The sequence below is a fragment of the Xenopus laevis genome, chromosome 3S, assembly GCF_017654675.1.
Source record: "Xenopus laevis strain J_2021 chromosome 3S, Xenopus_laevis_v10.1, whole genome shotgun sequence".
Classification (NCBI taxonomy): Eukaryota; Metazoa; Chordata; class Amphibia; order Anura; family Pipidae; genus Xenopus; species Xenopus laevis.
The window spans coordinates 80,264,570-80,290,384 of record NC_054376.1 but is presented as its reverse complement, the minus strand read 5'-3'; the positions used below and the strand labels follow the sequence as shown (position 1 = coordinate 80,290,384).

Genomic DNA, 25,815 nt, shown 5'->3' with positions numbered 1-25,815 from the left:
CATCCCTAGTTGTTTTTATTATTATTTAAGCCAAACTAACACGTAAGATACACCATCATTTTATACAACCCTAGACCTGTCATAAACAATTGTACTCAATGTGAATTGCCTGTACAAAAAGGACAAATTTAAGCAGCAAATTGCTGAAAAAAAAGCAGCAACACACAAAATCAGTTTTTAAGTCATTATTTGTAAGCTAATACATCTTTTCATGGCACAATTATACTTTGACATAAAATAATCACATAGATTTATGTCACAACTTTTGGCGTATGTTACCTAATTTTTTAGACATCTTTATAAATATGCCTCTCAGTCCTTATTGTAATACCCTTTAATATGTAAATCAGTTCTGAAATTGTGCAGGTCGGTATTTTGAAGATTTGTATAGATGTTGATTACTTATTTAAATGATCAAAATAACAGGTAATGAATAACAGCAACTATAAACAACTAATATTAATGAGTAATTAATTGACACATGAACATTTGAGATAGAAGGTAATAGGAAATTGCCTTAGGTGTGTCTAATCTTTGGCTTTCCTGTTGCAACCTGCCCATTCCTATTCCCAAGTAACCTATAGCTCGTCAAAACAAAAGAGCTGAATTATATGTTAACCTTTCATTTACATTTAGGATTATATATAAAAATTCACTTTTAAGGTTTAGAATATATATATATATAAATATATAAATATATATATATATATATATATATACAGTATATATTTATATATATATCTATTACACAAAAGCCATGAATATCTTGTACTCACTGAAATTTGTGTATTATAATAAATAAAGTACCCCCAGTTGCAAAATAACAGGATATCAGAAGTTACCTCGGAGTTCCATGACCTGTTTTCCATGACCAGTATATGTATAAATATATATATATACTTCTTCAAAACTGGAGCACTCTTGTAATCGAAAAGCAGCTGCCTGGGTGCAGGATTCACAATATTATGTAAACCAAAACTGTACAAGAACCGCACTCACAGGACTTGTAAAAGTGCAAAAAAGGTTTATATATATATATATATATATATATATATATATATATACAGTATTTTTACAGTATTTATATAATATATATCAAATAAATGTAAAAGCACATGTTACATTTCCTATCTTTTAATTTACCATTTACTAACTATTCTGGTTTCCGAACCTAAAGCTAAACTCAGGTCCATTCTACAACTTTCAAATCCTAAACCTGAAAATTTATGGATCAATGTATTGTGTAGGATACCCAATCTGACTCAATGAAACAAAAATCACACCAGTAATAATAGTGACAGAGACTCACCACAGAGAATAATCGATTCAGGTGCTCAAGTTACAAAAGATACGAACACAAGAACAGTATAGGCAGGCACAAACTGAATGACAGCAACAATGCAGGGTAAAACTATAACTTTCAGTAATACTCAAAATAGAAAAAGGTGCCACAGATCTCTAAATGTTGATACACTCACCAAGTCTAGCCCATGACTAAGTGCCTAGGAGGCATGAAACGCGAGATGTTCTTTTTTTAATGTAAATCATTAAAGTGAGATATTTTACTTTATACTTGTAGGCCCAGTGGTTTTTCCAGTGGCTCCGTAGCCCCTTTCATTAGTATAGCTAAAAGTATAATTTGTCATCATGAAAAAGTCTTAAAGGGGTCATGCACCTTCCAACACTTTTTTCAATTCAGTTGATTTTGGATAGCTCACCAGAAATAGACTTTTTTCAGATTTTTCTTTTCTATTTTTCACCTTTTTAAAGCCGCTAAACTGTTCTAAATTGATACATTTAGTTGATACATTTCTTATCTTTGTCCCTGCTGAGCAGATTCCCTAAGTTTTGTTAAAGGCAGCTGTTAGAATTGATACAATAGTTGCTAATATTCCACAAATACTCCTGACTACTCCAACTAATTGTTGCAAAATTGTAATATCACTGAGTCTGCACCTGCACAAAAATGGAAAGCAATTGAAAAAAGTCTTTATTTCTGGAGAACAATCTGAACACAACTCAACTGAAAAAGTGTTTGGAAGGTGAACCATCCCTTTAAGCATTTTTTATTCTAAAGGGCTCTTAATTATACTCTGTCATTGGCTATTGTGGTCATAACTAGTCCATGTTCATTTCACATGATCTTACAGAAGCAATCCCATGTAGGACCCATCAACTAGCCGAAGTGGTCCTGGATTGCAGGAAAAATGAAACCTGCCCGATCAATATCAGGCCAATTTTTGGGGGACACATCGGAAACCCCCACACAGGAGCAGATAAGATGCCGAAATGGTCTAAAGTACTGATATTGGCAGCTTTAATCTGCCCGTGTATTAAGATCCTGTAATTTATTGGCTTCCAAACATATGATTACTTGTGATTTTATTACTTTCTTTCCAACTAATGTAAGCTGGTGAGGCTATAAATTCTAAAATTCTAGAATTCTGCCCCTAATATAACAACAGGTTCAAATTTAGCATTGTGTAGGCAATGTTTATTTAAGGGTTATATTTAATAATATTGTGTGGCATGAGTTCACTTTTATATTTGCACAGCTATGCCGTAAATAAAAGAGGTGTAATAGGAGAATATGAGAAAAGCTCTAAGGTTTAGACAACAATATTTTTAGAGACTTCTAATCCTTAGTGTATATAAATCATAAGTGTTGTTTGGAAATGTTATTAGTAATTGGCTTCCTCCTATTGTTTCAGAACATTTTCAGTACTAGGTGTGAAAGCAGAATATAAAGCACATGCTGAGAGATGTGAAATGGGCACAGCACTGTCTGCTATAGTATTTTAATGTCTTGTACCTCTTACATTGCACAGTGTGGACTTGAATATAAAGTCTGTGGCTTCCAGCACCCTATTTGAGGCTGGTGTTCCATGAACCCTGGGGATGTGTCTCAGTTGAACAGGGCTGTCATCCAAGCCCAAACCATGAAGAAAAACATTGGAGCTGGGCCAGCAACAATCCTGCTCACAGCCACCTCCTTCCCCTCCTTCCTAGTTATGCCTTAACACAATGTACTATCTTTCTCACTGAAATCTTTTAAATCATAACTCCCTGAAATCTCAACCAGAGCATCCAGCAACTCAAGGACAGCATGTCTGGTGGCAAATACATAGATGAAGAGGTAGGACTGGCCATTGCTTATAGCTGGGAGTTGCTTAATTTATGCATTGTGGCTTAATCCTTGGACAGTATACACTGACGGCACTTTAACTATATAACTGTATTCATTGCATATAACTTCCCCTTACCAGATACTGTAACTGGTAATATCTACAGAATCCAGGCTCGGAACCCCCAGAAAAAAATGGTACTGCCCATTCTGGAATCAATCCCTGCCCTCCCTACCTCTCTGCATGCCAAGGAAAAAGTTACCTCCTAGAAAATAACTTGATGGATAATAAATGTGCAGGGGAAGTAAGAGATGGAATGTTACTTGGCTCAGTATATAGAGCTGTGCTTGATACGTTGAATATGTTGATAACCGGCTTAACACAAGGTTTTACACGAATCTTCACAACCTGTAGCTTCCCAGTTATTGCTGACAGTTACAGACAGTGGGAGCACACTAGGAGATGTAGTTCAGCAACAACTGGAAACCACATGTTGAGGCCTTTTACTGTTGGACACAAACAGTTAAACAGAGAAGAAATCACAGGCTCTCACTTTAGTGAAGTATATTAGTTTACAGCTGAAGACACTATGCATATACTGTACCATTTTAGGATGTAGGTGAGGTATGTACAGTGCTGTGTCAAAATGCCTCTGCTTAGTGATTTCAGCTGGATTTCCTCTGTACAAATATGGAAAAGAAGTAGACAAAATCATGGTTCCACTTGGATTCCTATTTGAGGGCTTTAAGTCAAATCATTTATTACAGATAAAGCAGCAGTTCATTTACATGTACAGTCTATAAACACTGTGTGATGAAGGGAAATATATGTACAATAATCATCATGGAAAGTAGCAAGTCATATTAGGATATATATATATATATATATATATATATATATATATATATATATATATATATACAGTGTGTAGGCACTTGGGGTCCATATCCCAATGCTTAAAGTGAACACTTTTTTATTATGTTGTTTTTGTGCAAATAGTAGGGAACATCGCATGAGCCAAACAGAAACTGCAGAGCAAATCCAGGGTGTCTGCTTTAAAGAAGTGGGCCTTCAAAATGGAAGAGTTTTATTCTAGCGATTAACATGAAAGAGGAATTTTGCTGCTGGGAAATGGGAAGAGGGTATTGGGGGATGAAGAAAGCGTGAAGGCATCTATTTAGAGATTAAATCAGAGATTAAAGGAGAATATTGCATGGTAGTGTTAATAGTCTGATCTTTAAAGGATTTAATGAGCTGGTTATTAGGGATGTGTCAGCAGGTAGATCTAGCAATACCATGGAGAAATTGAGATGGCATAATGGAATTTTATTTATTTAAAGTAGGTGTCAAAATGTTAGACACCCCTTAGTGAATAAATTCCTTTTAATGTTATGTGTTGCTTTGGCTTTCTATGTACCAGTTTTAGTAACCGGAATAAAAAAAAAGGGAAAAAAGCAAATAAGAGAGTTAGTAGGAAGCACGGTATATTAAAGAAATTTGAAAAAAAATTGTATTGTTCAGTGCTTGGCGTGTGGTGTAGAAAAACAGGAGGTTCCCAGTTGGAAAGCAGATAAATGATGTGTCAGGGAAGTGCAACCTGAGGATGTCCAATTTTTGTAAAATATTTCTTGGCATCACCAGTCCTGTTTGTAGGAGAAAGGGTTTCATCCCATAGATGTGTAAAGCTGCCCATATCTGGTCAGGCATTTTGGTTGAATTTAACCCTACTACATGAACATCTCGGCAAGTATGTGAGGTTGAGGCAGGGGATTCAATAGATCAATCTCCATTAGTGTTGGGCGAATCTGTGGTGCTTCACTGAAAAATTTGCGAATCTACCGGAAAATTTGCAGAACTTAATTAAATGCATTGAAGTGAATGGGCGTCAAAATAGTTTGGAATGCACAGCAATTTTGACGCGAGCGACAATTTTTATACGTGTGACTGTTGTGTCCAAAATTATTAAAGTCAACAGGCATCCAAATAATTCTGATGCACAACAAATTTTTCCCATCACAGCAAATTTTTCGCTGATAAATTTATGTCGCAGTTTTGTGAATTTATTTGCTGGCGGCAAAATGTGGAAATTCACCACGAATCCATGCCTGGCGAATTTATTCACCCATAGTCTCCAGTCCTGTTGTATCCCATTTGATAAACTCCAATGTGACAATATTTAACCTGCTGACCCTAAACCATTGTATCTAAACCAGGGCCGGAACTAGGGGTAGGCAGTGCTCATTGGTCATTTCTACAGTGATAATACTGGCACAGCTGGGGTTAATATGCTGATTAGTCATTTTCTGTACAAATTATACCAGCAAGTCTGGGTTTAATATGGCGATTATTCAATTTCTGTAGTGATTATGCTGGCGTGTCTGGGATTAATATGATTAATTTTATGTGGTATATATACTGGCATGTATAAGGTTAATATGCACGTTATCCATTTTACTAAGGGGTCCCATTATCTGTAGTAATTATACTGCGAAAGGAAACTTTCAGGGTGTGGCAGGGGGTTGCCTGTCTGGGAGGGGTCGGAGGGGGGATCGGAATCCCCTAGGAATGAGGAATATTCCCGATCCGCTGACCCCTGCTGGAGAGAGTCCGTGCTGTGGTTCCGAGGGGTGTGGTACATGGAGCCAGTTATAAGCCAAGCCTTAGTAGCACCGCGCGAGAGCAGTTAGCGCAGCTCCGTGTCACAGCTCTCACCCTATTCCCATCTATGGTGGCACTGCGCTAACTGTCACTTGTCTTTTCTCTTCTCCCCTTCGCCCTCTCGTCTGTCCCGCTGCTCCAGGGTGTTCTCTACACCACTCCGGTCATCAGAGAGCACGGCAACATCTACAAGCCCAATAACAAGCCAAATAACAAGCCCAGCATGGCAGATGATATGCTGACTGACGCTGATATGCGGGACTCGCACACCAAGGAGATCGATCTGGTCAACAGGGACCCCAAGCACCTCAATGACGATGTGGTCAAGGTAGGACTGCAGCTTGTTATTATTATTATTATTATTATTATTATTATTATGTGCCACTGTGAACTGACAGTTGCATTCTAACATTAACTTTTAGCTTACAATATAAACTCTTAGTTCTTACAGGTCCCAAATGGGACTATACATTCCAGATGGGGCTGTGCGCTCTCACTTGTTCTGCACTTTAGGCAGTGCTTCCCAAACTTTGGGGTGGGTCAGTGGGGTGTCTGAAGCACAGTTTGCCTAAAATTTAGGAATAATGTCTATTTGCATTCCTAGTTACTCCTGTAAGATCCATGATAAGGTCATTTAGGGTGAGATCTTTAGTGAACATTTACAGTATGTGGGGTTTGTTTTAGACATTCTTGTTACTATAAAGTCCTTGCGAATACAGCAGTGTTTATATATATATATATATATATATATATATATTAGTATATGTATATAGCCTTAACCTTGTTATTATCTGCGTGGCCCCTGATTAACAGTTGGACCCCAAAAGGTGGGCTTGAAATGAAAGAGTCCCCAAACCACTGTGTAGTGAGAATATAGTATATCCAGTTCTTTGCTTTCATATGATCCAGATGATAGGAGCACAAGGAGATGTAGCACACCTTGTGCTGATAAAGTGCAGGCACATCATGTCCTTATGGAGGAAGGGTTAAAGGGTTAAAGGCAGCAGGTCATGCAAGTTGTGACATTTTTACACGTGGGGCATTTGTTCTCGTCTCTCTCAGCCTTGGAACAAAATGTAAGTGTTTGGAAAGCTGTCAGAGAGTTGTTTGTGGGTTTTGTCTTGGAACTTGGAAAGTGAGTCGGGGAAGGCTTTAAGTGAACTCACCCTTTCCCTGTGAAAGTCTTATTGGCTGTAATATAGGATTTTATGGTGCCTCCCTTCAATGACCACATGCTGAGGCAAAATTTTTCCTTAAATCTGGGCTGTACATATTGTACCGTACTGCAGAAATCTGATAAACAGCCCTCCCTGCTATGATTCATTATATTTGCCCCTGCGTTTTTTTTTAAGTGCCAACTGTTGCTTTGTAACTGAGAATCTACATTCCCACCTACTGACTGCCAGGTATGTGGTCATATAGAATTCAATCCATCAATAAGGAGAATTATTTTTGAGGATGGGGTAGCATTATAGAAGCATTAAAGCATGTCAAGAATTGAGAGTATGTTTAGGGAAAGGTAGTAAGTGGCAACACTGCAGATATCATCTCCAAAGAGCTTGCATTTTAAATAAAAGAATATATGCCATGATTGCAATCAGGTCCGGACTGAGAATTAAAATAGGCCCTGATATTTCAGGTACATAGAGGTCCAATCAGCCCACACAGAGGCCCAAACAGCCCCACCAGCCCGCTAATTACTGACTTTCTATGGCACCTTATAGTAGCCCCTCTGGCATTTGCCAGAACCCACAAATTGCCAGTCCGGGCCTGATTGCAATATCCCAACACCACCCTTCTGACTTGCATGACTCTGTACTTGCATGACTGGCAGGAGATGTGCACTATGGGGGTAGAGTACAATTTTCTGATTGATCTGTCTTTCTATTCCACCATGAGAGACAAGTATATCGCTTTTCATTCATACCATTTTGTAAAGTAAACCCCCCCCCCCCGCAGTCTCTCATTTCTACTGGAAAGTCCCTGATTTTCTCTGCACTGAACATCCAGAAAAAGAATCCATGTTTCTAACTTAATTGGCTTTTGGCAGAGAGCCCAGAACAGCCACAGCTACAGATAAGATACTTTTGTAACAATTTTGAGATAAGCAAATAAGTAATTGTTACAATATAAGATAACAGGTTCCTTGGGAGAAGTTAGATTCACAGCTTAAGGGCAGGGGCACATAGGCAGATTCGGGGAGATTTAGTCGCCTGGCGACTAATCGCCTCTTCTTCTTCCCCCTGCCTTCCCCCTGCTAAAATGAAAAATCACCTGCGCCAATGCACTCGCGGCACTTCGATTTCCGAAGTTTCCTAGTGAGGCAACTTCAGGCGACTTCGGAAATCAAAGAGCCATGAGTGCCATTGCGCTGGCGTTTTCTCATTATAGCAGGGGGAAGGCAGTTCAGGGAGATTGTCGGCCCGCAAAAGAGGTGATTAGTTGACAGGCGACTAAATCTCCCCAAATCTGCCCGTATGCCCCTGCCCTAAAGGGCAATTCACCTTCATTAGCAAAACTGTAATGTACTGACTGTAAAAAATACAGAAATATGTTAAATAACTTTCATAACCCGCCAAATTTTGCAAAATGAACATGGTAATTACTAGGGAGTGTGGCCACAAAAACGGGCGTGGTCAAACTATTTTGCACTGCAACTTTTTTGTCCCTTTTTTTATTTCCAAAATGTTGGAAAGTATGCTTCAGTTTTAATTTTTACACTATTGGTTAACTATAGAATACACTACAGCTGCATGTCTGTTACAGCCCGAGGAAGCCAAAGGCTGGGTGAGGTTCCCACAACCTCTTAGCAGCAAGAGTGACCTACAAAGCTGGTGAGAACTGCAGCAAATAAATGGCCTAGTGCATGTATAGGATTTCCTGCATATACCTACATAACAATCATGTATAGTTAACTATTTTCTATTTCATAAAAATTCTGATTGTAGGGTTTCTTTTGTGCATACAATTGAGTCAAAGTTTTTTAAATACTCTGGGTCTCATTTAAAAAGTGCTGGTTGGGGCGCAAAGTGCAAAAAACAGGTTCTAAATGCTATTTTTTGCACATTTGCACACTGCTCTGCACTTTGCACCACAGGGTATATTTGTGCACTCCTTCCCTCAGTATATTGGCAGCAGTTGGCAGCGCAACAAGACCCTGAACACATGTATCGGCACATGAGCACGAAGGGGTGCAGTTTTGTACCCCTTTGTGTTCTAGCCTTTATGAATTGCCCCATATGTGTGCATCATTTAACCCTTTGAATGCCAGTAATCAGAAACATAGTGCTGTCTGTTAAAGAGAATTAAAGAGTCCATACCACACTATGTCCATTTATCTGTTCAGCATTATGAACAGAAGTGGGCGGTGTTTGTGGCAGATCTGCAAATATCTTGGTGTAATTAAACTTAGTAACATCTGGTTCATAGCCTAAAATAAATAACCGCTAAGCGTCTTACTTACATGATGTAATTGCAACAGGATGTGACTGAATATAACAGCACCACCATTTACTAACAATATGGATCATCTGGACCAAGTAAAATAACTGGAAAACACTGGGGATTTTTTTAGGACTCCCCAAAATTACAGGGCCCATTATAAAAAAAAAAGACCTAAGGGATGATTTCTCAACTATTGTCTCATGCAAATGAGTTAATGACAGCTTCTAATTAAACAGTTATTCCAAAGTAGAAAACAATTAACTAGTAACTAAGTAGCAGGTCTAACTGGTCACCTGGAAAAAACTTTTTGGTTTCTATGGACTACTGTACCGGGCAAACTTTTATTATAGATGGGGGCATACATGTAAACCACATTCAACGGCTTTGCTAAACTTTCCAGAGGCTAGAGCTCATGGTACGTGCCCAAAGGAAAAGGCCAGCCACCTCCATCCTGTGAGATCAAGGAATTTGCTTTGATATCCAAAAAGAGTTAGTAAAATGAATAATGCAAACCACCTGCCCAGACAGTTCAGTGGAAAACATTGCACCGACACAACATACACAGAATATGGTGTGACTTCCAAGCACAATTTGCAGCTGTATGGAAAATATGAAGACGCTCTCACTCTGTCAATGTGCAGAAACTGTTCACAAGTAAATGGAAACTAAATGCACATAAATCAGCTATGAAAGCTACAATAAACTCGGCAAGGAACCTGCTCTGTAAGCATCGCATTCCATGCCGCTAGTAGGGAAACACCTTCCAGGTTTATTTTATTTGCAATGACATGAACTTGTCACCTTGAAAAATGTTATCTCTGGATTTTATAAAAATGCTGTTCTGTTGTCAAAGAGGAAATCCGGCAATAAACCAGTGGTAAGTATTGTTTGTGCTACAGAATTTAGGTTAATGGCACACTTTCCTCCAGTGCAAAACAACAGTGATCAAAATGCCCCTTGTCCCTTCTGTCATCGCTTCTAAAATTAATGATTGGACTGGAGTTTGCTGTCTGGTGACCGTGGAGGGGCAGAACTTGTCACAAAAATGCATTTTCATTGCCACTGTTCTCTGCTCAAATTGCCCATTAATTGTGGCCTTTACTGAGCACAGTGAGCATGTGCAGTGCCAGTGACACTTAAAAGATGCCATAACAATTTCAGAAGATGGGGAGCTGCAGCAGGCAAATTTGAAGGCATGCATCATTACTTTGATTGGATGGCTGAATCTTTGGGCTAGCACAATACAACTAATATATGATTCTCATTCAAATGTTATCTACAGATTGGTTCAAGTGCAGTCCATGTGTCTCTGAACTACAGAGCCCTGCCTTGACAGCTGAATCTTCTCCCAGAATGCATCAGTAGGCAAACCTATGTATATCACTGTAGCACACATGCCTGATCTTGCTAAGGAAATAAGGAGCCAGTCCGGCTCATGTATTAACAAGGTACAAACTAATAAACAATGGTCATTTTATTTTCAGGACTGGTACAAAATGTGCTCAAGCAATTTTACATTATGTGGATGTCCTTCACTGTACCAGCTGGGCAAACTCAGATTCTCTCACAAAGCCATGCCAATCTTGCAGTGAAATGACTCCAGTTATGTTATCTTTATTATTAGAATCCCTTCCCACACACTACTTTGCTCTCTCCTCTGGGCCCCTTTCACGGTGAAAGGATTTTGTTGCCTTATTCAGTATATGCACAATGGATTATTGTTTGACAATCGTCTGTCTAAAATAATACTTCACTCAGTACACAGGTGGCGGTGCTTCACTTTATAAACATGGTAAAACTGTTTCTTTGGTTTCACAGGCAAATTGTAACTGGAAAATAATATTTTAATTACATTCTTTCCAAGTTAAGTATCACACAAGTGTGATACTGAGTGGAAATAACTGCTAAATGAGTTATTATAGCCTGTGCCTGGAACAATGGGCCATGAAAGCAGTTATGGCAACTTCCCACTCTACAGCTGTAATGTGAAATTCCACATCATGCCCTCGACATGGCAGAGAATGACTGCTGTAGCACAATAAACAACACAGAACTACAGGAAAGAAGCAAATAATGGGCCAAATTAAATTCAATAAAGAAAAGTTATCTCACGATTTATCAAGTGAAAACTCCTGGACGAGATTAGGGGGGAGAAAATGTCTCCTAATTTAGTTCCAGTTTTTTTCCCATAGACTTCAACTGAGTTTTCACGTGATAAACCGTGAGATTAAATTTTTCTACATTGAATTACATTGTTGTTAAGGGTGGGTCTCCATAATCCACTTTTAGAAAAATCTACAAAAAGCAGTTGTATATAACACGAGACAACATAATGAATTATAAACCAGTTTTTAATGTGGAGCTGATCTTATCAGGTTCCCCTGAGTAAGGTTTAGGAAACACTGCTATAAAGCAATTGTGTTTGGCCCTGAGAAATGACTGTTGCTCTAATACTAATAAACTGCAATCTATCAGCAAAAAATTGAATTATCTGTCTAACCCACCACTTCATTTATTAGTGAACTGGCCATGTATGTAGGTATGTATGACATTGCTAACTAGCACCTTGCACTGCCAGCCTGTAAGTCTAATAAATAATTATTGCCTTGGAATTCTCATGTAGGCAAAGAAATCTCCCTGAATCCCATACTTAGTATACGACCAAAGCAAAAATAAGTACAATCTAGTTTAAAGCATTTCATTTGTACTTGAAATTACATAAATATGTTGATTAGGTATTTAGCTGTTCTGTTTCTCCATCTGTCTTTTATTTTGTTCATACTCATCAATTCTTCCAAGCTTTGCAGGACTTCAGTTAAATGAGCAGTATTTTCAGTTGGTAGGCAGCTGCAGACAAATGCACTGGATATTTTCCTTTCACATTTGAAAGCAAAACTTATGATAAAATACAATAGAATTATTGCAATATGTGTTAATGAAAAACACTTCTAAAAGTATATTTTACATCTGTAGGGAAAATACAATTATTCTATTTTTATTAAATCTTTTAGGGCTGTACAGTACAGTATGAATATTTTAGGATGACAAGGCTTAAACATTATACAGATCATTTTTGCTGGCATCATACAATAGGAATGAAGTAATATAGATGATGCTGAGAATGAGACAGATGTGTTACATTCAGGGCATTCTGTGACTTTCCAAATGATAGCAATCATTAACAGAATTTGTACATAGACTATGGTGACTATTTTGATTGCTGTTGTATATTAGTGTTGTCATTAGAAACATAAAACTGAAGGCCATTAAGGGTGATGTTTAAGGTAGTTGTTAATTTGCTTCCCTGGATAACTCCTATAACTATAAAGCAGATTGATTTCCATTAGTGCAGATACAACTTTAAAATATTGAGGAAATAATAAGTTCTATGACTTTGTAAAACGTATTGGCATTTCTCTATGTTGTCTAATATCCATATATTTTACAATAGGGATATAGGTATGGGACCTGTTATCCAGAATGCTTAGGACCTGAGGTTTTCCAGATAACAGATCTTTCTGTAATTTGGATGTTCATAACTTAAGTCTACTAGAAAATCATTAAATAAACCCAATAGTCTTGTATTGATTCCAATAAGGATTAATTATATTTTATCTTGGACCAAATACAACTACTGTTTTTGTTATGTATTGGGTAGCCGAGGATGAGTAGAGTATAACAGTGCTTTATTAGCAGAGTCATGCAGGCATTACACAACAGTAACTTTCACTTTTAAGCTCTCCAGAAAGTATGCACAGTATGTGTTGAGCACAGTGACATTTACAGGCCATTTGTATAAACACCACATATTCCCCCTATAGTAGGAAAGCATTTGGGCAAATGTAATAAACAACAACAATGCATCTTAAAGCAATAATAAACATTATTCACATCACATAGTCCTTAGTCCATGCAGGTAGTTTTCTGATTCTCTCAGTACGCCTTATAGGTTCACTTTCATCAAATGGAGCTTCTCCAAAGTCATATCTAACAGGAGCAAGACGACTTGCATTCCATATGCATCCATCAGACAGTTCATATGTGTATGGTCCTCGCTGGCGTCTCACTTCAAGTGGTGTAGTAAATTTAGATTGTCCTTGTTTCAGTATTCCTGGTTTCTTAATTCTGACTAAAGATCCAGGCTGAAAGTACATTTCTCTTGCACCAGGTTTTCTGTCAGTATAAGCCTTGCATTTGGCTTGTTGACATTTCACAATGTCAGCAGTAGATGATTTTGTAGGCACAGTATTTTGTGGAAGTTTGATGTCTGCAACATGTAACTTAGTGTGCATTAGTCTGTCATGTAATAATTCAGCAGGAGATGATTGGGTTGTTGCATGGCACGTTGCTCTGTAGTTATGTAGGAACTCTGTTGTAAATACTTTCCAAGATTTCCCAGTAAGATTTGCTGTCTGTAGTGCTTCTTTGAGACTTCTGTTGAATCGCTTGATTTCTCCATTTGCTTGTGGGTAATACACCGAAGATTTCCTATGCACAAAATTACTCTCTCTCAGAAAGGATTCAAACTCATATGAGACAAACCGTGGTCCGTTGTCTGATATTAACTCCTTTGAATTACCTTCTCTGCTGAAGACTGTAGACAGAAATGTTATTACTGTAGCTGATGTTATATGAGAAACAAATGCAATTTCAGGTCATTTACTGTAATAGTCTATCAAGGTTATAGCAAATCTGCAGTCTATAGGAGCATCTGCAAAAGGACCAACAACATCAATAGCAAGTTTTTCCCATGCTGAATCAGGAAATGGTACTGGTTTTACATCTGGTCTCAACTTAACTTTGTGTACAAAGTTCTTTCCACAACCCAGTAAAATGTTGCTTTGTGGTGAAATTTTAGACACTGGCTGTGTGGCAGGCACTGGTGCTGCAGTAATGAGACCATCAACTAATTGTAGGTTTAATGCAGCAAAGAGATCCCCTCCAAGTATAGCAATACCCTTATTCACGATGTAAAAGTCACATTTTGCAGTATTTGATTCAAATTGTACAGTCACTGGCAAGCAACCAAGCACAGGGATTGGATCCTTTAAGTAACTGACCAGTATCAGGGCAGGTGCAACAAGTGGATCTTTTGCAAAGTATTTCAAGAAAATATACTTTGGTAGTAAAGAAACAGCTGAACCTGTAGCAAACATCAGGTTAATGGAGTGTCCCTTGTCAGCAGAAGCAGTACTTACTGACACTGACAGTGCATATAAACTTGTCTGGAATACATGTACCAGCTTTATCCACACTTAATACTGTAACATTTGTAGTAGTGACTTCATGAACATCTTTAGCAGAACTACGGTAGATCTTAGCAAAATGTCCTACTTTTGTGCATTTGTGGCACCGTTTAGCTTTTGCAGGACAGTATTTTCTGTTTGTATTTGATGTATGGTTTTGCAGTGTAGGTGAATCCCTTTCATTAGCACTGTATTTTGCCTGTGACTGTGCATTATTAGGCCACAGTGTTGAATTCAGAACCTGTACATTTCCAGCAGTTCCCTGACTGAGAGTTTTAGCCTCTGCCACTGCTGTTTCAAATTGGCTATCAACTGTAATAGCCTTTGCAAGGGTTAAATCCTGCTCTAGGATCAGTCTCTCTCTAATGCAATGTGAGTTTGTTTTTTCCACTATTTGGTCGCTTAGCATTTCATCTGTTAGAGTCCCAAACTCACAAGTAACAACCAGCTCTCTCAAAGCTGCTACAAATTGTTCTGTGGATTCGCCATTATATTGTACACGTTGGTGGAATTTATATCTTTCAGAAACCACTTTTACTCTTGGCACAAAAAAGTTCTTTATAGCAGTAAGAGCAGTTTCATAAGTATCATCAGGTAATGGTAATGTATAGAATATACGCTGTCCCACTGCTCCCAGGCAGTAAATAAGTAAAGCACGCTTTTGAGCAGCAGAAATCTCCCCTTGGTTAGCAGCAAGCAGTAAAAGGTATGGTATGCTCACCAGGGTTTAGAAGGAAAGGTGCAGGCTGCTGCAGAGGTAGAAGAGACATCCTTTTCGCCATTTGTTATGTTTTGGGTAGCCGAGGATGAGTAGAATATAAAGGTGCTTTATTAGCAGAGTCATGCAGGCTTTACACAACAGTAACTTTCACTTCCACGCTCTCCAGGAAGTATGCATAGTATGTCTTGAGCACAGTGACATCTACAGGCCACTTATATAAACACCACAGTTTTTAGGAAAATTGGATTATTTGGATTAAATGGAGTCTATGGAAGATGGCCTATCCATAATTCAGAGCTTTCTGGATAATGGGTTGCCGGATAACAGATCCCATACCTGTATATTTGAAACATTATTATGTACTAAGGGAGGTCTGGTAAAGGTCAAACATGAGTCCACAACAAGCCCTCGTGGTTCAACTCACCAAAAGTAAATGTATTTGCAAGTACATACGCCCCCTCTAAAGCTGTGGCCATAAATGTAACACAACATATTGCAACTACAGTGTATTTAATTTTGGACCAGTATTTGAAATCATCAACATACTTATAAGCATCTGATTTTTCAGATATGGGACAATTTACAGCACACCCCTATTAACCCCCCCATCCACCCCTCATCCTCCCCTTTTCCACCCAAAACATACTTTTTTGGTAAGCCTTCTCCCTGGGAGTCAAAATGGAATGTTTGTGTGGAGAAATAATGAGTTGCCTGTTTGAAGACAGACTTGGCATTTCTACTGTTTTTGACATTTGAGAAATTAAATATAAAAAAACATATTCCTAAACAGGATATATTTTCCCTTTAAATAGTTCATGCACAGCAGTTACATTTTTTTGAAGATGTTGACATGGGAACAGTTTTTTTCTACTTTCAGCCCACCGTTTTTCGCAGCAAAAAGACATTTTTATTGCTGTACAATTACTCATATGCTAACAAGAGGTTGGTAAATGTTTCAGGAGCATTCAAAGCTTAGGATACTTTTTGTTTTCTGTTCTTGCAAAGCGATAAGTGAATTTTGGATGGAGGAGATGAACATTCCATAACAGCTTAAGGTGAAAGTATTGCATTCTTCATGAAGGAAGATAAGGAATGAATTTCGCACTTAGAGCTCACCGACAAATATTTCTGCAGCAAGGGAAGGGCTGGGGAGAAGGTCTTAAATAATACAATTTAAATCCCTAATGGAACAAAAGATCATTTTGAAAGCAACTCTTCAAAAATATTTGTTGTTTGGAGTATAATATTTTACTCATACATATTAGATAATTTAGATCTACACACAGAGTTATGTGTTACATAGTTACATACATAAATTGGGTTGAAAAGAGATCAAAGTCCATAAAGTTCATCCTCTCCAAATAAAACACAGCATCCATACATATACACACTGACCCCTCCACACCCTCACATAAATTCTATATACCCATATCTATACTAACTATAGATTTTAGTATCACAATAGCCTTGGATATTATGCTTGTGGTTTACCTTAAGTGAAAATTATGACCTCAAGTTATCAGATTTTTCTGTTTCAATGAAGAACAGTTGATTTATGTGGCTAGCCCTGGGGAAACCTGCCAGGCCACCTAAAAGTAATATAAGAAGTTTTTTTAAAAACTCATAGCTTAAGGCTGATGGCAGACAGACACATTTACACTGCCTCCACCAATTAATTTAAATGGGACTGCTCAAGTAGAGTTTTTTAGACTGATAAGTGCCAGTTCCAGATTCCATCCAATTCAAATGAACGGGCAATAGGAATGTCAGATGCTTCTCCCCATATATCATACTAGAAAATAAAGAATGCATCCACAGAGGCTCCCAAATAATTGCATTCTGCAAAAGAAGTATGAGATCTATAAAACCCTCATTTAAATTAAAAAAAAAAACAACTGACTCACTGCTCTTTTCAAAGGCTTCAACTTTTTCCCAATGCACCAGCAGTTTGTTACAGGGACACGAGCCAGACCTGGATTCAACTGCCTATGCTCTGTGCTTACAATTACAAAGAAGCAGGCTAATGCTGTGCTAAATGCTGCCCAACAACCCCATTATGTTATGTTATGGAGGCCTTTGGAGTAGGCCTGGGACTTGCCAGTAGTCTTTCTTCACCCTCACTGGCCTATAACCCACTCTTTAGGGTTATAGGTGGAGGTATGTTTAAATTACTGTATATTGGAAACTGTCATCCTTTCATAGATTTAGGGATTTAGGGGACAGTTTGCAGTAGGAATCACTCCTCTGATGCCCCTAGCACATAAAATATCTTAATAAAAACATATTGTATAATTAGCTTAGCTATATACTGCATGCAGTCTTATTAAAATCAGTCAGTTTCAAACAGAACTGCATTTCTGGATAGAAGTCCTGATGGTGGGGTATGGAGTAGAGCGGCCTGAATACTAAATGCAATGGTATAGTACGCAGAGTTGTTAGATGCTTTTACCCTTACATTTTGTTTTTTAAAAACAATCTTTTCTTGTATGTTTATTTTATCACTGTCAATTTTGCTATGTATGCAGCTACATTATTTCATATTATTTAAAGACTAATCAAGATGCAGTATTTTCTGATATCATTTTTCAGGATTTTGTGGGATGAAATTATTGATGGTATCTGCAGTACTTGGCTTTGTATTGTGGTGGAGGGATTAAAGGAATCCTTTTTTTTTATTCTTCCAACAGAGTAAGGGGATATGCCTATTAAGTACTATTCTGTTTGTTTAGCTATGGAGATAGATGAATCATTCCCTAATCAAATACATTATATAATCGCAGACTAACTTTTTAACCTAATTTATACATCTGATGGTTATATTGGTGTAATGATATTAATGTCTCTGGAAATTTTCCAGGCTTCTGTGCTGTAACTTTCCATTCTTACAGACTTATTCATAGTGTTGCTCAGCCAAAAATCTTAGTCCCATACTCCCCTATCTACCCCAAAGCAAAAGCTATACAATTTTGCCTCTAGACTGATCTGTTGCAATTATATAGCCGGATTATATAATTACGTTCTTAATTTGGCTAGTTGTATATGGTATATATTACAGATATATGGTAATGGTTTATTAAACATAGGGTCTAAAATAGAGTAAATCATTTTGCCATTGCATATTGATATCCATACCTCCCCCAATCACCCCACCCACCCAAAGTTTCTGAAACTTAATTAAACTGAGGCTTTTTGGCAGAGAGCCCAGAACACTCCGCAACTGCACTTAAATACATTTGTAAAATGTAAGAAAATTAAAGATACAGTTGTAACTATTTCAGAAAAGCAAGTCTCTTGGGTTAACTGTGACTCACAGATTAAAGGACAATTTTATCTTTTTTAGCAAAACTGTTATACATAACATAAAACATGGCCCTAAAACTCTACTAAAACTTTCATAACCTGACAAGTTTTGTAAAATTGACATGGTAATTAGGGGGTGTGGCCATAAAATGTTTGTGGTCAAATATTTTCACTGCGCTATATGCAGCAGATCATTTTGTCCCTCTTTCCATTTCTCAGATGTTGGGAGGTATGCAGTAATCTACACAATTTTTAAATCTGGCCCTACTGATGTTACCTAGAAAGTATGTGTGCCCTTGGTTTATGTGTAAGCCTGGGTCCTTATTTAAGCCAGAGGGTGGCTTTTAGTGCTTAAAATATTTTTTTTTTCTGTATGGGATTATCATACTACTAGAAAAAAATTAGTAGGTAATAAAAACGCTTTATTTATTAAATGTATATAAAATAATGGTTTACATATAGCCAGGAACCAATCCTTTCCATCTGAGGCAACAGCTCCAATGCCATCCCCCCTCCCGCTCCACGTTTAAAACTTCAGCATCGGAGCAAGTAAAAGGGGGTTGCATTATTAGTGCAATGAGCGCTATAGTGTTCTCTGCACTAGGGGAGCAGAATTTCTGATTTAAAAACTGTGAATTTGGCTCTTAAAGAAGAACTAAAGCTTAACTGAAGATGTAGCTAGAAATGTTGTACATTATGTTTTGGACTTGTACATCACCGCAAGGCAACCACAGCCCTTTAGCAGTAAAGATCTGTGCCTCCAAAGATGCCCCAGTAGCTCCCCAATTTCTTTTCTGCTGATTCACTGCACGTGCTCTGTGCTGCTGTCACTTACTGAGCTTAGGGGCCAATTTAAAAAATACTGTACACATAGAATATAAATGTTAGATTGTAATTAATACAGATAACTACTACATGGCAGCACAGAAACCAGTGAAATTAGCATCAGAATTAACAATCAGCCCTGTAGCATCAGCTTATATTACAGACCAACCTCATTTTCTGCTTCATAATTTGCGACAACCCCTACGTTTAGCTTCTCAACAGCTGCTCAGAGCCCATTGAGCATGTGAGTGTCACAGACACATTCCAAGATGGTGACCCCCTGTGGCAAGTTTGAAGTCATGGATCATTGGTGCAATAAGTTCAGTATTATTTATTGCATTATTAGACATATTCATTTTTAGGGTTTAGTTCTCCTTTAAAGTTACAGGAGGCAGCTTTTTGCTGCTCCTGGTAACTGGCAACTCACTGCCACATGAGGCAATGTTCTCTCCTTGCCTTGTTGCAGGAGCAACACTGCAAAAAGTCTGTTTTATGATATATATTTTTATACAGTCCTGCAACCATTAGGCGTGTAGTTTCCTTTGAACATGGTTGAAGTTCAACTAAAACCACCATGGCACATCTTCAAGAAATTGCTACACATGCACTGGCAATATGTACTCTTGAATTAATGAGTTTACAAAACTACAAAGCATTCATTTATGCATAAATAAACACAGTAGGTTGGGAGTCACTTCACGATTCACTGGATTTAATTGTTTGTTAAAAGCCAGCAGTGGCAAAACAATGACACCACTAGGTCACTTATAGTTCAAATATGGCTCCCTGCTCCTTTACACATAGGGGATTGATCTTTGTATATATAGCATATTCTGATATATGGAAGGCATAGCTTCATCTTTTTTTCAATAATATGTGTTTAGTCTTTGTTGTTACAATTAAAAACTATGCAATAATGCAGTTTTTTAGTATCAAGGAATTTTGTACATCAGGCACACACTTAAACAGCTCACCAATTTGTTTATAGTTGTATTTAAAGGAAAACTATACTCCCAAAATGAATACTTAAGCACCAGATAGTTTATATAATATTAAGCAGCATATTAAAGAATCCAAACTGGAATATATATTTAAAGGTCACCTGTTGTCTAAATATATTGTCCTCGACCAAAGATGTGGGCTAATAGAGTCCATGCCCTGGTTGGTCGTAAAAGTAATTTAAAAAAAAAATTGCCCTCCACTCCATCTAGGTGTGAGCAGCCATTTTAGGGCACACACGTGTTTAATGAGCAAATGGTGCAATTTGAATAACATGACCAATCGCACTGGGAGCTCCCTCCTAGCGCTGGCAGGGGAAATTAAAAAAAAAAATACTGCTACCTGCAGCCCGAACCTTTAGTTGGGGATAATATATTTAGCCAACAGGTGCCCTTTAAGTAAGTATTGTCCTTTTACATCTTTTCCCTTCAGCTCCCAGTTTATGATATTCTCTGTACTGCTTCACCTGACCAGAATCACTGTAGTGTAAGGCCACACGAGGCGATCGCCTCGACTTTTGAGCGACTATCTCCCCGAACTGCCTCAGCGTTTTTCCCCATAGGTTACAATGTAAAGTCGCCTGTGCTTTTGAATGGCGACTTTGAATTGTAACCTATGGGGAAAAACGCAGAGGCAGTTCAGGGAGATAGTCGCTCAAAAGACGAGGCGATTAGTCGCCAGGCGACAAAATCTCCCGAATCGCCTCGTGTGGACTAGCCCTAACAGGAAGAAATGTGGGAGTAAAATGTAGAACTTTGTCTGTTTATTGGCTCATGTGACCTAACATGTATGGTTTGTTTGTGTGCACCGTGAATCTTAGGATCCCAGGGGGCGGCCTTTATTTCTTATAGGAACATTCCAGTGTAAAAATAAAAATTGGGTAAATAGATAGGCTGTGCACAATATAAAATGTTTCCAATATAGTTAGTTAGCCAAAAATGTCCCACATGGGACATCTGATTCAAAAAGCAAACATTTATGATCCATATGACCCACTTCAAGTCTCTGATTGATTCCTGCCTGGTAACCAATCAGAGGAAATCAAGAGAACTGCAAATCAAGAAGTAGTGTTCTGTTCTGTTATGCTAGATATCTCCTCACTCCAGCCTTTATAGAATACATTTTTGGCTTACTATATTGAACACATTTTTAATTTGCACACTCTGTCTAGTTACCCAGTTTTTATTGTTAATGAACAATTCCTTTAAAAAGGCAATTTACTATTTAGGATTACCCAATGATACATACTACTAAAAACTGCTATATAATTATGAAAATGGTTTATTTACATGAAGCAGGGTTTTACATATGAGCTGTTTTATGCAATATCTTTTTGTAGAGACCTACATTGTTTGAGGGGTATAGTTTTCCTTTAATATTATATCAGGACAGAATGAGTCTTCCTTTAATATTTCCTTTAATATTATATCAGAACAGTCTCCTACATGAATCAAAACACTTCCTTGAGGGTCAAGGGGATCAGCATGAATTCTCTTTTTTTCTCAGGTTTTGAATGGGTTTATTAAATAGAATACATAGCTCAATAAGAGCCTATGCTATCACTCCGTGTTTTCACTGTATCTCAAGGACATTTATTTCTCAGCAATCACACTTACAACAGAGAGCTAAACAATCATCTTGCATTTTCAGGTCTCTGAATATCAACTTTTTATTCTAACTGAGGCTCAGAGATAATGATAAGTGCAGATATAAAAAGATTTATTAAGAAAATGAATATTTCTGCTTCACATTGAGAAATTGTCAGTTTCTCCTGATTTATGTACCATTGAATATATGTTTATTACTGCCCTACAGTCCAAATGCATTCTGAATTGTTCATTTAACTATAATAAACGGCTTGATTAACAGTCTGTACACGAGTAAGCAAATGGTATTTTGTGATAATTATATTGTAGCTTTGCTGAAAATCCATCATTAAAATGCAGCTGACAGTTCTGAGGGCCCTGTCTGCCTGAATGATATTACGGTTTTTAATAAATTGGAAAATGTAAAACTTTCTTACTAATAAAACATCACTAGCAATTCGGAGAAATAATTCATGTAAGAATTCCTTTGATGTCATTCCCAGGAAATGACAGCTACCTCTCCCAGTGTTGCGGCTTGCTTTATATTATTCACTTTCTCTATCAAATTTCAATAATTTCACTAAAATTCCTCCCATAGCTGATGGGCAAAATGGATCTTCATATGATGATTATGTTGGCGTTAGCACCTGTGCTGATTGAGGTGATGCCCTGAGACCGTTTTTCGTTAACCAGCTGAAGGATGCTCATTTCTGTAATTCATCCTGAAAAATGTTATCAAAATAAAGATTTGATGGGTTGAGAATATATATATGTAAATTCTAAAGCAGTCTATCCAAGATGTCGCTTTAAAATTAGTGGGAAGAAAAGTCAGCTCCCTAGTGCCAAAGAAGCTTATTAACAATTCTATTTGCTATACATAGGTTTACTTATTTAATATGAGATGAAGGAAACTTTAGTAGATTATCACAGAAATATGATTTCATGGTTTCCTGCTGTATAATTTGAAGACACAAATTCGTAACCTTTGGAACAGTTATCTGAAGGGAACATTTGAAATGTTATGAACATAAAAAAATGAATTGGCTGGGATGTGTTAACATTATTAGCGGATATTATATTTACTCATCCATCATGATGAAAATGTTATGTTTTTTCCAGTAACAAAGCTGGAGCTTTGTCTTTGGTGCTGAAACTAAACTCGTAGATGAATGTCTTCTTGTACAAATAATGTTTTAGAGCTCCAAGAAAAATTCCATCAACCCTTCAACCTGCTTTCTGTTGCAGCATGCCTTCTTTAGATCACTAGCTAGCTTTTATGGAAAGAATATCCCACTTCATTCTTTGTCATTTTTTCATGTAAGGATGGATGCATCTAAATGGCTGGGGCCTATTTAGGGAAGTTACCCCTATCCAGATTATATCTTATTTGCTCACTCTTAGGCCACCAGCCCCCCTAAAATTGGAGTAAAAGTATCCTTGTGTGTTTTGCTAAGAATTTAGGAAAGTTCAGCATCTAATAATGTAGGTTATTATGACAAAAGTGTATTGAAGGGTATAATGCCTTTTCATGATTAATTACATTGATTATCCTAGGCACCCTAATTTTGATTAGCCCATTGTTAGAGGTTTATTTTAAATCCCTATTTTCCCCTTGTCTTATGTCTAGTTTGTTTTTGTTACAGATCGATTTTGAAGATGTGATCGCTGAACCAGATGGGACGCATAGCTTCGATGGCATCTGGAAAACAAGCTTCACTACATTCACTGTCACAAAGTACTGGTTCTATCGGCTGCTGTCTGCTATCTTCGGCATCCCATTGTCACTTATCTGGGGCATCTTCTTTGCCATCCTCTCCTTCCTGCACATCTGGGCAGTGGTGCCCTGCATACGAAGCTACTTGATTGAGATTCAGTTCCTTAGCCGGGTCTATTCCATCGGTGTGCACACCTTGTTTGACCCATGGTTTGAAGCCATGGGCAAAATGCTCAGTTTTATTAAGATTTCCTTACGCAAAGAAGTGTAGGTGACTATAACGGAGAGCAGAGAGTCATATTTTATCTGTTTTGTTTGTTTCTTTGTTTGTTTGTTTTTTTAAAAAAGCAGCAACAATATTTGAGCACTGAAGCAAGATCAAAGAATCACTAGAGTTAATATCCCTATGCAAATGATTTATCCCTGTAGACTTGTATAAGCCTTTAGGAAGTCTGCACATTGTGAAACAGATCCGATTTTGTTGGTTTAATGTGAAATACTGCATATATGTTTCCCACCCACATGTATTTCTTCTATTGGACTAGCATGAAGCAGCCCTTTTCTAACCCTATAATGCTGATGACTTTATTTTCTGAGCAAATGTATTTCATTGCAGTCGGATGAACGTCACAGCCTGGCAGGCTGGGAGAGAATGTTCTTTTCCTATTGTATAATCTGCTAACTGCTGTCATTTACTTCACTGGCTTGATTTTACATCCAACAGTGCAAGCAAATAGCTGCATTAAAGAGAGATTCTCGTCATGTGTAAATAACCAATATATGAAAGACTTTATTGAAAAAAGCCTTCTCTGTCGGGCAAAACCAATGCTGCAAACAACATTTCTAATAAAGGAAGAATAATTAGCAGAATACATTTGTTAGTGTCACTTGTGAGACGTTACTGCTTGCCAACAGAATTCACATACAAACACATGGCATATTTGTCCCAAATAGGCAGTCATCCTGGGGAAAGGGCATCTTTGGCTTCCCAGAATTTACAATCAGGAGTGGTGTCAGGGCATACATAGTTCTGTTTTTCAGACCTTCCTTTACTCGCCATGCTTCCATCTTTTTTAATTATTTCCCCTTCACAATATCAGTATAATTAATGTGAAATGTGTTTTTTTTACTTATTTAGTCAATCAGTCAATCACTTGTATAAGGCTATCTTGCTAACAAGGCAAATTCATAAAGGATATGGCACATTCCCATAGGCTTTTTGTTGTGAACAGTGCTCCCTGTGGCATTCCCAGCCAGAACATACATAAAGCTCCCAGCATCCATAGCCAACTGCTACTGCTAGCTGCAAACCGACAGCTCTCCCTTAATATAACACTTTGCTTACTAAAGCCAAATACAATGTTTTAAATTATACTGTAAAAGACACTTTTGTTGTTTAACATTAAAATGATCAGATAAGATTTTTATCATGCCCGCTTCATTGTATTAGATTTAGTTTATTCATCCAATTGCAATTTACAGCAATCACACTGAGTAATGAATACTGTGTAAAGTTTTACATGCCACTGCTTTCATTGGTTATTACTGTCTCATTAAACATTTTTGTGACTTTGATTAATCATTTTCTTTTTTTCATAGTAGTTGTCCAATTAAATAGCACCTAGGTCAGATGCATATTGATATTGTGGGGTAGGACCAAGTGTGCCAGAGGTGCTAGGCTTGTGCTTTGGTTTCATCCTTTTCCATTTCCATGAAGGGTTGCCAATTAATCCTGTTAAAGGAAAACTATGCTCCCAAAATGAAAATGTAAACAACAGATCGTTTACATCATATTAAGTGGCATATTAAAGGATCCTACCAAGCTATACAGAAATACTTCAGACAAAAATTTTATATCAAAAGATATATGCCCCAAGGCTTGTTTTCAGTAAAATTAAATTATTTATTAGTAGTCACGTTTTAAAAAATTTTTGATACATACTGACCCCACATGGCCCACCTTACGCGTTTCGTACCCTCCGGCACTTAGTCATAGGTGTAGTGCCGGAGGGTACGAAATGCGTAAGGTGGGCCATGTGGGGTCAGTATGCATCAAAAACTTTTTAAATTGTGAATACTAATAAATAATTTAATTTTACTGAAAACAAGCCTTGGGGCATATATCTTTTGATATAAATTTTTTGTGTGCCGATTGCCTTTGGAACCGGGGCATGTCCCTCTGGCTATGTCCAAAGAT

At 37.6% G+C, this 25,815-nt stretch overlaps 1 protein-coding gene across 2 annotated transcripts; it reads left to right on the top strand.

Annotated features, from left to right (window-relative positions):
- Positions 1–3,031: 3,031 nt before the first annotated feature.
- On the top strand, positions 3,032–25,193 carry cav1.S (caveolin 1 S homeolog). Of its 2 annotated transcripts, XM_041587559.1 has the most exons (3): positions 3,032–3,136; positions 5,926–6,111; positions 23,548–25,193. In XM_041587559.1, exons 1-3 carry the CDS (start codon positions 3,107–3,109, stop codon positions 23,887–23,889), a joined length of 558 nt encoding a protein of 185 aa, XP_041443493.1. In that variant the 5' UTR covers positions 3,032–3,106; the 3' UTR covers positions 23,890–25,193.
- Positions 25,194–25,815: the final 622 nt, after the last annotated feature.

What these genes read in the sequence shown, in the direction of transcription:
- cav1.S (XM_041587559.1), top strand. Translation starts at nt 3,107, where the DNA reads ATGTCTGGTGGCAAATACATAGATGAAGAG. An exon ending in GCAAATACATAGATGAAGAG is followed by an intron (nt 3,137 to 5,925) that starts GTAGGACTGGCC and finishes CCGCTGCTCCAG; the next exon opens with GGTGTTCTCTACACCACTCC. An exon ending in TCAATGACGATGTGGTCAAG is followed by an intron (nt 6,112 to 23,547) that starts GTAGGACTGCAG and finishes TTTTTGTTACAG; the next exon opens with ATCGATTTTGAAGATGTGAT.